General features: G+C 40.8%; 2 protein-coding genes across 2 annotated transcripts in view; one reads left to right on the plus strand and one right to left on the minus strand.

Moving 5' to 3' along the window:
* The window catches only part of LOC101849716 (dynein light chain roadblock-type 2-like), a 1,954-nt gene extending 477 nt beyond the window's left edge, over positions 1-1,477 (minus strand). The window contains exon 1 of the mRNA XM_035971418.1: positions 1,337-1,477. The gene's annotated coding sequence lies outside the window, so the exon portion shown is untranslated. The remainder of the gene's footprint in view (positions 1-1,336) is intronic.
* A 10,382-nt stretch (positions 1,478-11,859) lies between these two features.
* The window catches only part of LOC106012617, a 7,957-nt gene continuing 6,673 nt past the window's right edge, over positions 11,860-13,143 (plus strand). Inside the window, exon 1 of the mRNA XM_013086086.2 lies at positions 11,860-12,575. Coding sequence (XP_012941540.2) covers positions 12,512-12,575 — 64 coding nt within the window. The 5' untranslated portion in view covers positions 11,860-12,511. The remainder of the gene's footprint in view (positions 12,576-13,143) is intronic.

Raw genomic sequence — 13,143 nt, forward strand, 5'->3', positions numbered from 1 at the left:
TGCGCTTTTGAGTCTTTAAGCTTTTCCTTTTCTATGAATGCAGTAACTACATCCTTTTAGTGCGTCAATAGGTTTGTTTGTGTAAAAACAGACACAACTGCTCAATAATGGTCATATAACGCTAAGAAAAAGCAAGACAGACAAACAGAAACAACAGAGGGAAGGGAAAAACGTTGAACCTACCAGTGGCGCCCTCCAACTATTCGAAACTGTATTTCCAAGACTATGTTTCTGAAAAAGAAAAATATTGATGGGGACGCCTTCGCTGTTCGCAACAAATATGGTGCACACCGGTCCTTTGTAGTGTCTGAGACGCTTCAAGGTTTCTTCCACTTCAACCGACGTTTCAGAGCGTGATAGGTTGTAATGTAATAATGTGATAAAAAAGTACCGCTTTTTGATTGAGTAAAAGAATCTAGTCCTTTGCGTCTTTATGCTTTTCCTTTCACTAGAGTAAAACTAATACTCTAAAAAGTCAAAAACGAAATTTTGGTGCTTCTATTAATGTTCACAGAACAACATCAAGAGATAGAAAATGAGTATTTTTTCCTCGATTACTTGGTATATTATGTTTTTATTCCATGTATGTGTGTGGGCACAGTGAAAATAAAATAGAAGCAACCGAAATGCGGTTTCTTAGGAGACTGCTGAGAATATCGTGGAAGGAAAAGAAATCAAAGTTAAGTGTTTGAAGAAGCCCACGTGGGACGCTCACTGTTAAAAACAATCAGAAAACGACAAATGCAGTTTTTTGGGACACCCGAATAGACATAATAATAGATCTTGAACATCTAGCTCTCACTTGCAAAATTGAAGGCAAATGAGGCAGGGCCCAGAGCAACCTACTTAGGAACCTAAACAAATGGGTGACGGGGAAATATCAGGGAAACGTAGCCTTTTAAGAGCATCCGAGCAAAGGAATGAATGGAGAACCATGATCGCCGACGTCTGCTGCAGATCTGGCATTTGATGACGATGACGATGTGTATGTGTGTGTGTGTGTTTGTGTGTGTGTGTGTGTGTGTGTGTGTGTGTGTGTGTGTGTGTGTGTGTTTTATTTGATGACGTTTCGGTATGTGTTTACCAAAAGCTGCAATAACGTTTGATTATTGTCATCTACGAAGGTTAGTAAGTTTATATGAAAAATGTTTTTTTTAATTACTCGTACATGACCTACTTTTGGAGTGCTCAATTTTACTAGAGTAATGGAAAAATGTAAAGGCTATAACTACGAAGACTGGACATGTTACACAAACAAAAAGTAGCACCATTTTTATCACCAGAATAATATTAATAATACGATATAGATATAGATCTAATGTGTATACGATTTCACCTCGCCAATGAAATCACTTTCTGTTTCTGACAAGTGTTCTCTTTCGTCCTTTCCTCTCTCTAACAACAGTGCTTGGGAGGGAATCCAGATTAAAAACAATCAGTAGATCTAGATCTTGGCCCAGTTGATTAATTCTATGACACATTTCCCAAATTCTTCTTTGTTGTTTTCGTCTACTGCTTAGGAGTAGAGATTAAAAGAAGCATCAAATCTGATGACGTAATTATTCTAACAAAAAAATAAAGTTATGTGTGTACGAGGGGGGTTCATCGAGTCTTAGATCTAAATATGAAGGAATAAAGATAGAGCTTTGTAGCTAGGCACATATACTTTCATTTCTCTACATAAATCTAGTCACCATGCAGGTAACATGTTTCTGCCTCCTCTCTTTGATCTTCAAAAGTACTTGAGAAAAAATAACCCAGAATGGACTCCTAACCAGTCTTCCACAGCTTCAATGGCGTCCTCGTTGTCATGGAAAAGGCGTCCTTTCAGTGGTTTTTTTTTCAGATTAGGAAACAGAAACAAGTCTAAAGGTGCTAGGTCTGGTGAATAAGCTGAGTATGGCGGGATTTCAAAGTCGCAGTGTTTTGCTGTCTGGACTGTTTGTTGTGTCTTGTGCGCAGGAGCGTTGTCATGCAATAGGAGGACCCCATTACTGAGTTTCCCCTCACCTTTTCTCACAAACTCGGACCGCAGTTTTATCAGCAAACCCGAAAAGTAGTCCCCTGTGACCGTTTTTCCAATTCCAGGTTGTCAGTCATGGTGATTCACAATCTCACACGACAGCATGACCTTTCCACTTGACGGTGTTACCTTTGCCTTCTTTGGCGAGGGAGAAGAAGGGGTTTTCCATTGCATTGAGGACATTTTTTGTTCGTGATCAAAATGATAAATCCATGCTTCATCCATAGTCACCATGTTTTAAAAGAAATTTGTGTCATTGTACTCAATTCGAAGGAGAGTTTTGGAAAGACTCAACCCTCTGCTTCTTTTGCTAACTTGTCAAAAGGCGGGGTACCCACCGAAAAGACCCCTTATTCATGCTAAGATGGTCATGGAGAATCGTTTCAATTGACCCCACACTGATCATCGTTTCACTTGAGAGCTGTTTAACAGTTATGCTTGGTCTTGTAAAACCAGTTTCTTCACTATGGATACATTCTCTTCGGTTATCACAAATGATGGGCGCCCTTTGCGATCTTCATCCATCACCAACATAATTCCAGATTTGAATTTTCTTACTCAGTATGTCTCAGTATTATAAACAGATCAATTGTCACCATAAACTTGGACCATTTTCTGAAAAATGTCCGAATGGGATTTTCATGGGCAAGTGTAAAAACGTGATAACTGAGAGATATTCAACGGGCTCCATGGCACAGCTTCAGCAAAGAAAAGCCAAACGTTTTTGAGCATGGTTTCATTGAATACACTGACAAATGCCTTGTGTCGGATTTTCACGAAAATAAGCATAGTGTGTTCCCAAAGAAATTGTGTAAAGGCTGGCGAAATTTCATTACTCTACCATGATTCCTTCATATCCAGACCAAAGACCTATTGAACCCCCATCGTAAATGTCTCTACGTTTGGTTTTTTAAAAATATTTTGTTTCTCCTTCTCTGTTGGTTTGTCTGTTTGTTTGTTTTCCCATCTGCGTCCAGAGCAGATCATTTTTATAGATTACACGCAACGGGGGAGTGAAAGTAATCTTTCGTACGGTACAGGAGATTGTCTTGTTCACACTGTATTTTGTTGTCCATCATCTCTATTAAACCCCTGAGTGTACCTTGAAATTATTTTTACATAAATTTGGAAGGTGTGCAGTTGGTCCAGAATATAAGCCAAAAGAAGAAAAAAGGAAGAAATATAATGTCGAATTGGCTCACCTGATACTTACACGGATGTCGGTACCAGAACTGGAACTCCTTTTTTCGGTTTGGGTTTTTTTTTGGGGGGGGATTTCCTAATGTCTCTGCGTGTGTGTGTGTGTGTGTGTGTGTGTGTGTGTGTGTGTGTGTGTGTGTTGTGTGTGTGTGTGTGTGTGTGTGTGTGTGTGTGTGTGTGTGTAAAGAGGCAGGTGTGGGTTGCTTTAAGGTGTGGGTTAAGGGTTAAGGATTGGAGGTTAGAGGTCTTATGGCAGAGTTGAGTCTGTTTGAGACTGTTAGTTAAGTGTGAGGGTTAGTTAAGTGTGTTAGGGTGAAGGGTTATAGGAAACACGGGTCCGGTGTTACATCCACGGGTGAATATAATTGCACGGAAATGATTTTTTGTTACCTTTTTAAACTATGCTAGACAAAATAAGTCATTTCCAAGGACTACTATACTCATGAGTATAGTAGTCCTTGGTCATTTCATATTCTAAGACAGGTAGTTGGCGAGTGCTTTGGTTTGGTGGGCACCTGCTCTTGTTTTCTATGAAGCGTCTATTGCCCTTTTCTCTCCGACTTCTTTGAATCCTTCTCGTGTTTGTTACTTTTCTGTAACTTCTCTAATTCTCAGCACTTACATATTGTGTTGCTTGTGCCATTAAACAAACATCTTTTTTAAAGTTAGCTTGACAGGTCAGCAAGGAAGAGCAGGACAGAAGACAATAAATACCTGCTCTATCAAACACTTGTACAAAATAATCACCAATACAAACGAGGATCTACCGTTTCTATCCTTGTCCTAGGGCCTGGATTTGCCGAAATTGGAGGTCGTGGCCAGAGACAGACAAGCGTGGCGTCGACTGCTCTCCGCCTTATGTACCTGACGATATAGGGAGAGAGTAAATACGTATTGACCACTAGGACCACTTATTTATGATAACCATTTTTTCTGTCCTTGACAATGGACGATTGTCTCGGGCAGGTTCTATGGTACTTTTGAATTTAAGTCATTCTTTCTGGGGTCATGTAGTTTTAAGTGCTAAACCATTGCACCACAGAATCAGATGTATGTTGCCATTGTAGTCTTTTTTCTTTCGTCTAGTAATTTACAAGAAGAAAAATCAGCAAAACAAAACAAAACAATTAAATGATAAAAACATAAGCAAAACAACACAAAACAAAAACATACATTTTTCAGATGGAAGTGCGTTACCGACAACAACAAAAAATATTCAGGCAAGATATAAATCTGGCATCTAATCAACAGAGAGAGTTGTTCCCCGTGTTTGTGGATCACTACATTATTTATATCTCGCCCACTAGCTCTGGGTACCTATCCCGTGGGCATACCTTCGAAACACTTGGAATCATACAATCTCTCACCTGCAATGAGATTATGGTACAGGGTCGTTTTCCGGGTATTGCACACATTAAAAGGTCAATCAAACACCATACAGTACCGCCTGCAAGCAATGCACATACCGTGAAGCTTTTGCCAGCTTATCCATGTGATTACGCCGGATAAGCCTACGACCGACTGGGCCGAGTCAGTCTGCGCCCAAATCCAAACAAAACGGTACGACAACTTAGCAGATCAGCAACAATGATAAGTCCCAAGCAGTTGCAATAAGCAGTTGAAACTATCCAAAACGGCCAACCTTTGACGAAGAGAAACGTGGTTGTTTAAGTGAGGTTTAAGACTTGGTGAGTGTCATTATTATAATATGTGAGGCAGCGTGGTGAAATCAGGCTCTCGTCAATTTTTGGGCATGTAGGGTTATTGGTATCTTCTTAAAGCTTGTTCATTTGTCTTTATTTGGATGACAAAGATATCCATTTATCTTGAATACAAGTCGAGATATTTGCGAAAGAAGTAGGTGGGGGTCACCTGTTTTCAGAGGTAAAATTAGTGAGAAAATGGCCGTCAAAGATTAGTTATTTCCTTAGCTTAAGAGTCTGTGGTAACCGAACATTTACATTTTTTGTGCCTTTAATCAACGTTTGTCAGAAAAATCCACATAGAAATGAGTTTTTTAATGGGCATGAAAGGTGTAGAGCCAAAATACAAAAATTTAATAAAAATTCACAAACCTGCGGGAAAAGGCACGTTTCTTCACTTTGATTATTTTGACGAGAGCCTGATTTCACCGCGCTGCCTCACATATAGAAAAAAGCTGGAAAAAAAACGCAGTGAGGGAAGTAAGGGTGGGTCGTAGTTTGTGCAGGCGATTGTCTTGGACAGGTGACCTTTAGAACAAGTTCAACCGTAGTATAAAGAAAAATGTATATCTATATTTTATGCAACTTCGTTGTGAAAGTCTGGTTACTCTTAAGAAGACCGTTTTCGAATATATAATTATAGTTCAAATGAAGATTTAATGAAGCTGTCGGTAATGCGTACTTTGTATTCAGAATACACTGTGGGAATATGTAGATTAAATGCATGCAATTCAGGTGAGAAGATATCATTTGATATTTAAACCTTGCATCATTGGTAATGAGTGTGGATGGTTTACGAATCCGTCGAACCAATTTGATTTCAGGATCAGTTTCCTACGCCCTGCCTGTCAGTACTAGTATGGATTGAGTGTGATCCAGTATCTCAGCAGACAAACAGACTTATTAATATAATATCCCTCAAAATAATTCTTTCATGTGGAAATCAAATTAAACTTCTTACTCATTTTCAATGCGATGATAAACCATACATCATAAACATACGTGTTGACGTAAAATTATAGTCTTTTCCCTTTCGTCTAACAATTCACACAGAGGAAATTACCCCCCCCCCCCCGGAAAAAAGGTTCTGTTGAAAGTAAGTCACAAAAAAGATAGCTCTCCAGACAAAAATGTAAGTTTATTCCCATAGCAACATCGCGAAAGACGCAGGTCAAACTATTGCCTTTTCGCTGAATGAAATCAAGATATCAAGAATATTATTGGAATGCTTTTAATCTTAATTAGATTGAATAAAACACACATGTGAGCAGAATTATTCACATTGCCAGACAGAAAAGATGAAACTCATAAGCACATTGCGGTTTCTAACATAGCGCAACTAGTTTGATACGGACTAATGAAGTACATTCTGGCTTCTGGTGATATTTTTCAAAAAAATTAAATTAGTGTGAATAAAATCTTTCAACATACATAAACATGCAGTTGACTCATTTCAAACCATATTTCAGTACGCTGGAAGGTAGGGCTCTCTCGGTCTTTTCTCACCTGCCGTCTCCATTCCTTCTTTCTGGCTCGACTTTCTTCGATTTTGGCCCCACCCGATCTTATTAAGAAGCGCCAAACTGTGCGATCGCGAGAAGCTTCTTCTCAGGTGGTATGGGGAATGTCACAACTCTTCAGGGATGCTTTCAGAGCATCTTTGAAGCATTTCTTCTGTCCGACGAGATAGCGTTTGCCTAGGGTCAGTTCCCCGTAGAGTAGCCTCTTTTGGAGGCGAGAGTCGTTCATGCTGTGAACGTGGTCGGCCCACCGGAGCTGAGAACTCAGTAGCATAGCGTATGCTCTCCATCTTGGCCCGCTGTAGTACCTCAGAGTCTGGAACTCTGTCTTGCCACTTGATACGAAGCAGGGTCCTGAGGCATCTCATGTATAATGTACAGCGCCTCAGACTGGACAGAAAGAACGAAGAAAGATGTGGCCAGGAGTAAGGAGTGGAGACGAATAACACAGTATGATTCAACGACACTAGAGCTGCAATGAAGCCATCAGGTAAAAAGTAGCAAGTAAATCAGTACCAAGCTTTTGTATTTGTAGCAGTTTTACACCACCATCGACAAAATTCTGATAATTTGGGAGGCGGCCAATTTCAACCCTGCTGTGTCAGGCCAACTGGGGCTGAGGGGATACAGTGTTCTATCAGACATGGGGATATACACGTATAGATAAAAACATAAGTGTCACGACGTGGTGGGATCAGGCGGTCTTATTTTTTGGGCATATGGGGTTATTGGTATCATCCTAAAGCCTGTTCATTTGCCTTCCTTTTGGCGAATAAAATGTCCATCTATCTTGAATAGAAGTCGAACAATTTGAGATTGAAAAAGATCCGGGTCGCCTGGTTTCAGAGGTAAAGTTAGTGTGGAAATGGCCGCCAAATTTTGGTAACTTTCATAGCCTAAGAGTCCTTGGAAACTGAAAATGTACATTTGTACTGCCTTTAATCCATGTTTTGCAGTAAAATCCACTAAAAAATATGTTTTTAAATGGACGTAAAAAGTGTTGAGCGGAAAAAAAAATTACTCGAAAAATTGCTCACCGCCCAAAAAATGACAATTTCTTTGATTTTATTATTTTGATCAGCTCCTGATTTCACCACGATGCCTCACATATTCTATTAAAACGGAGCAAAACATCCTTCCCACATAAGAACAGACTTCACGCCTTCAGCGTGCAACAGCGAAGAGCCTGACAGCTAGACCACAAACACCAATGTACCATAATATCATTATTATCTTGCCGTGTTGTGCGATAGTGTGCTGGCGTGTGAATTTAACGCCCTTTTAAACATCGTCGTACAGGTTTTTCTAAAGAAATAGACTTCCGAATTATCATATTGTATATTCCATAAGAGCTCACTAAGCCGCGTTTATCCTTGCTGTTCTTGTTTGTTCATGCTGATTTCGTATTTGTGGCGAAATGTGGTCGTTGTCGTGATGTGTGTCGAAAAGTCTCAACCCATATTTTGGACGAATTCCAGGTCAATGTGCTAATGAGCCGGGAAGGGCAGGTAAGTAAAGGTCGGGAAAGTCGAACAGCTCCTTGAAAAGAAGCCAACTTGGTCGCAAGAACTTAAAATTATAAACACACACTTACACACTCACACACTCGCACAAAAAGACACACACGTGCACACAAACACACGTACACACATATTTATATAATGCACACACGAAAACTCATACATAAACTCACACATGCACACACACTCACATGTATTTTACACACATTCATACACACGCACACACACACGCGCGCACACACACACACACACACACACACACACACACACACACACACACACACACACACACACACAAAGTATTGGTATATAGTATGGTACAAATACGACGAAGAAATAGGGGAAATTATCGGAAGGGTTAAGTAAGAAAGGAAAAGGTAGGCGTGAACTAAGAGAGACAGATGAATAAAAAAGAGGTGACTTGCGAGTGACAGAGGGGAGGGGAGAAAGAGAGAAAGACAGAGAAAGAAAGAAGAAGAGAGGAAGTGAGAGATAGAGAAATAAAGAGATTGAAAGAGTAAGGAGAGAGAGAGAGAGAGAGAGAGAGAGAGAGAGAGAGAGAGAGAGAGAGAGAGAGAGTGAGTAAGAGATAGAGTATATTATTATGTCGAGGAAGAGGTTGGGTTCGAGGAAAAGAATATTTAAAAAAAAAATCAAGCCTCATGAGTGGCAGAGAGATAGAAAGACAGGTTTGCACGTGAAGGAATAGAGACAATCAGACTGACCGACAAACAAAAGTATCTCCAATGAATTTTTGGTCTTCCTCTCCTTATGTTTTTCCCTTTTAATACGTACTCCCGACCCCCCACCCCCTCTCTCTATTCCCCCCCCCCTCTCTCTCTCTCTCTCTCTCTCTTTATCTATCGATCCCTTTCTCTCTATCTATGTCTGTCTCTCTCCTTCTCTCTTTCTCTCTGTCTCTCTCTCACTCTCTCACACACTCTCTCTCTCCCCCTTCTCTATCCATTTGTCTATCTATCAATCTATCTATCTATCTATCTATCTATCTATCTATCTATCTATCTATCTATCTATCTATCAATCTATCTGTCTATCTCTGTCTGTCTCTCTCCTTCTCTCTTTCTTTCTCTCTCTCTCTCTCTTTTCCCTTTCACACACACAAACATATGCACACACACACACACACACACACACACACACACACACACACACACACACACACACACACACACACATCGCCCAGTGCCTACCAACTTGTCAAGTGGGCAGATGCCGGCTAATTTCTCCATTGTTCCCTACAGCAGCGCGCGAATGAAAATCGAAAGTCAGTGAAAAGCGACCCCCGTCCGCAAGATGGCCACTTGGCTAAATGGATACGGGTAAGCCACCCCAGGGGATACGGGGGACAAGCTTAGAGTCGCACATTTGTAACACTCTCTGATTAGCTTGAATTGTTGTTGACGTTAGATTTCCCGGTTTCTCGTTTGGGCGAGAGTTGTACACGCGTTCATCGCGTAGATCGTGGAGGGGCCATTGTTAAAGAGGCCGGAAGGTGCGCGGTGGAGGTTATGTTTACACAGCAACGCGCATCGCCGACGCGTGCTTTAAAATGACGTCATCGATTTCAGGGATGTATGGAGGCAATTCTGTTTTGAAAGGGAGAAGGTGGAGACAAAAGGAAACCTTGCTGTGACATTTATTTGTGTGCTTTGCTAAGTATTCCCTTCCTACTCCTGTTCCTCTTTCACGCTCTCCCCCCTTTTTTCTCACACCAACTCCCCCACTCTCGACATGGACCCTTGCAACCCAAATGATATCATCGTTAACTTTATTCACTCTAACTCATAGTTTGTCTGTTTGTCTGTCGGTCTATCATCTTCGTCTGTCTGTCTGCCTGTCTGTCTGTCTGTCTGTCTCTCTGTCTGTCTGTCTGCCTGTCTGTCTGTCTTTCTCTCTCTCTCTCTCTCTCTCTCTCTCTCTCTCTCTCTCTCTCTCTCTTTCTCTCTCTCATTCTCTCTGTTTTTAATACCTCACCCCCACCCCCATTCTCTCTCCCGATACCTTAACGATTAGGTATTGAAAATCTTTTGATTAATATATGATATTACTTCTATACGTTCAAGATTTTAATAACATCTATTTCCCAGCTATATCAAGATTCTATGAGATGGAGCTTTTTTGTTGGAAGAATAACAATTATTATGTCTAAGATGTTTCCAGTCTAGAGAAAACCCCCCTAGAAAAGACAAATAGACACTGGGCGATAAAGACTCATTAGATTTGACCTCAAAAGCGACGCAAAAACGGCAGGTGTTTGCTGAATCAACGGTTTGCCCCTCCAAACGCACAGCGCAGCGCCCGGGCAAAGCTAACAGCGAGATTGTTGGGGTTTGGGATGAAGATCTTACAGCATTGCAACAACTTGTTTTCGCAAGAGATTCAGGACACGCGATATTGGGAAGTTACTAGCCTTATCACAATACTAGGATCCATTTCTTTCTCATGTTTTTGTACAGCTACCAAGGCGTCGTGGGGGTGAAGGATCACGTGAAACGGTTTATTTATAGTTGTAGAGGCAGCGCAACGTTGGCATAGTGTATTGGATTAGATGCTGTTTCGGTCGAGTGTCAAAGGCTCTGGAGTAACCAAAGACAGAAAAGAACTTCTGATCGGCAGGTGATAAGCCTTGCCAGAGAAGGGACATTCCAGTGTATTCCATTGATCTGTTGTGCTAAGTTTCCCCCCGAATTTTATGTAGTGTAAATATCCCCTCCCCACCCCTCATCCGCCCCCAAAGAAAAAAAAAGATAAGAAAAGAAGCAAAATTAATTTTATAAAGTAAATACCACCCCACCCCACTCCCCCATTAAAAAAAACAAAAACAAAAACAAAAACAAAAACAAAAACAAAAACAAAAACAAAAGACAAATTCAAGATTAGGAAAAATGCTTTTTTATTAAAAAAACAAACAACAACAACAAACAAAGCCATTCCTACAGACGGATAGAAGGACAAAGGTGCTGTAAATATTTCACGCCATCATCAATACGCCTTTTGTTTAAACTGAAAAATCGTATAACTTTAACGACCCTTTTATCAGTCTACGGTCATTTTAGAGGCGAGGCCTCCGAATGTTATCTCCATCTCTGACAGATGCGAGCTAAATGGCAACATTCGGGGTGCTTTTCCCAAAGACACAAAGTTGGAACGAGTTGAGCATCAAACCTCTGAACCTGCGGTCTTACGATCACGAGTTCGGTAGCCTAACCACTGGATTACTGATTCCACCGGTTGAAACTGAGTACGAGCACCCAAATCAAGTATCATATGTCTCATAAATTAATAATGAAACTAACGGTTAACGAATTATGCGGGCTGCGAAATACAGTAATGTTGCCAAAGCCTGTTGGTTAAAGTTATCCCACACCCTACCCCTACCCCACCACACCCTACCTCATTGCCCTTTTCATCGACACTCACCTCCTCTCTCAACTACGCACCATAACCCTACACACTCCTTCGTCACACCATAGACGTATAACAATATTATCACAACGTTATCTTGTTGACAAAATGACAGATGTCCGCTCATAATTCCTTTGTCACCTCCACTTTTTCCCTACCTCCCCTCTCCCCTAAACTCACCCAATTCAACCCCCACCCCACCTCCGCCCTCGCACTTTTCTACGTTCCCCTTTTCAAAATGACCACTGTCCAGAGCAGACCAGAATCCTAGCACTTACAGCCTCCTATTGATCTGCTATGATTGACAGCAGGAGGCAGGACGTCAGTCCACAGAGGTGACCACTACCACGTCACAACGACTCTACAGTCACGTGTTTCCCTCAGATTCCAGGTGATAGAAAGGAAAGAAGCACAGACGATAGTCCGACACCCAAGACAGGTAGAGAGGAAAATTGCGACGATATAAAAACCAAACTGAGTTGCTTTGGAACAAGGGTGACCTGGTTCCAGTGTGGCGTGGCTTTATTAAGTCACATGCAGTGCCGCTGCACTAAGTCGGTCGAAGGTCTTAGGAGACTGGTGGATTAATCCCAGGGTCAGAGCTTATGGGTTGTCGTTCCTTGTTCTTACAGATATATAACAATATATGTATTACGACTTCAGCAAGTTGGCCATTATGTCACTACAGACATACACCGATTGAAAGGAATAACATTAGCTTTTGAGACGCTCAGTTAGGCGCTGTACACAAAGGATATTTCTTCACTGTGCTTTTGATAGTTCGAAACATTTTTGGCGAAACAATTAACTGAATTACTGTTAATTTTACTTTTATCTTTTTAATTTTTGTTCTTAATATTTTATGAATCAACGAAATTTTCAGACGTGATTTTGATTGCAGAAGCAAACTTAATCAGAGAAGAAATTGAAAGTAAATTAATAAATTAAATACAACATAAAAGGACGATAGAGAACAAACATAAAAATCTCCCAAGAACAAAAGGACCAACATTTCAACTTGATGGAAGTCTTTTCCTTCGTTGGGGACATATCGTTCTCGTATTTAAATTGAAGCATTCTCCCCGAGAATATCTCTATCAGCAGTCTTAGAGAAGCGAAATGCCCAAAAGCTTTCTTCTCTGCCCGAATCGGAAAAAAGACCTGGAGGCCTTTATACGAGAAGGTAGGAAACCGTTTGTTTTTCCCATACTTACTTACATTTATTAAAGGCTACTGGACGCAGAATTGTGAGATTGTGGGTTCAGGGCCCAATGTCAGCTCGGTCTAAGGTTGAGTCCATGTAAAAGTCTCTTTACACATATTTTCCCATACTGTTAAGGCCTTTAAGATCTGCGACGAAAAGACTTTTAAGACCTGTCCAAAGCAAAAGTCAGAGACTCGGGGAGAGAGCTTTTTAACATCACGGACCCACTCCCAGTGGAACGCTTTACCAATTCATCTACGGGAGTCTACCACTTTATCAAAATTTAAATTAGCACTTAAAACGCATTTGTTTCAGTCCAGTTTCAATCTGTAATTTCAGACATTCCCAATACAAATATTATTATGTTCTCTCAGTATCTATTATGTTCTCTCAGTATTGTTTATTAATGCTGTTCTGTTCTGTACGAATTTATGACTGTGTGAATTCATCAATGTGTGCAAGGGTGTCGGGGTAAGCTTTGTGGGATTGTCTTTACTCAAGGATGTACTAGAAAGAGAGAGAGAGAGAGAGAGAGAGAGAGAAGGTG

The sequence above is a fragment of the Aplysia californica genome, unplaced genomic scaffold, assembly GCF_000002075.1.
Source record: "Aplysia californica isolate F4 #8 unplaced genomic scaffold, AplCal3.0 scaffold00433, whole genome shotgun sequence".
Lineage (NCBI taxonomy): Eukaryota > Metazoa > Mollusca > Gastropoda > Aplysiida > Aplysiidae > Aplysia > Aplysia californica.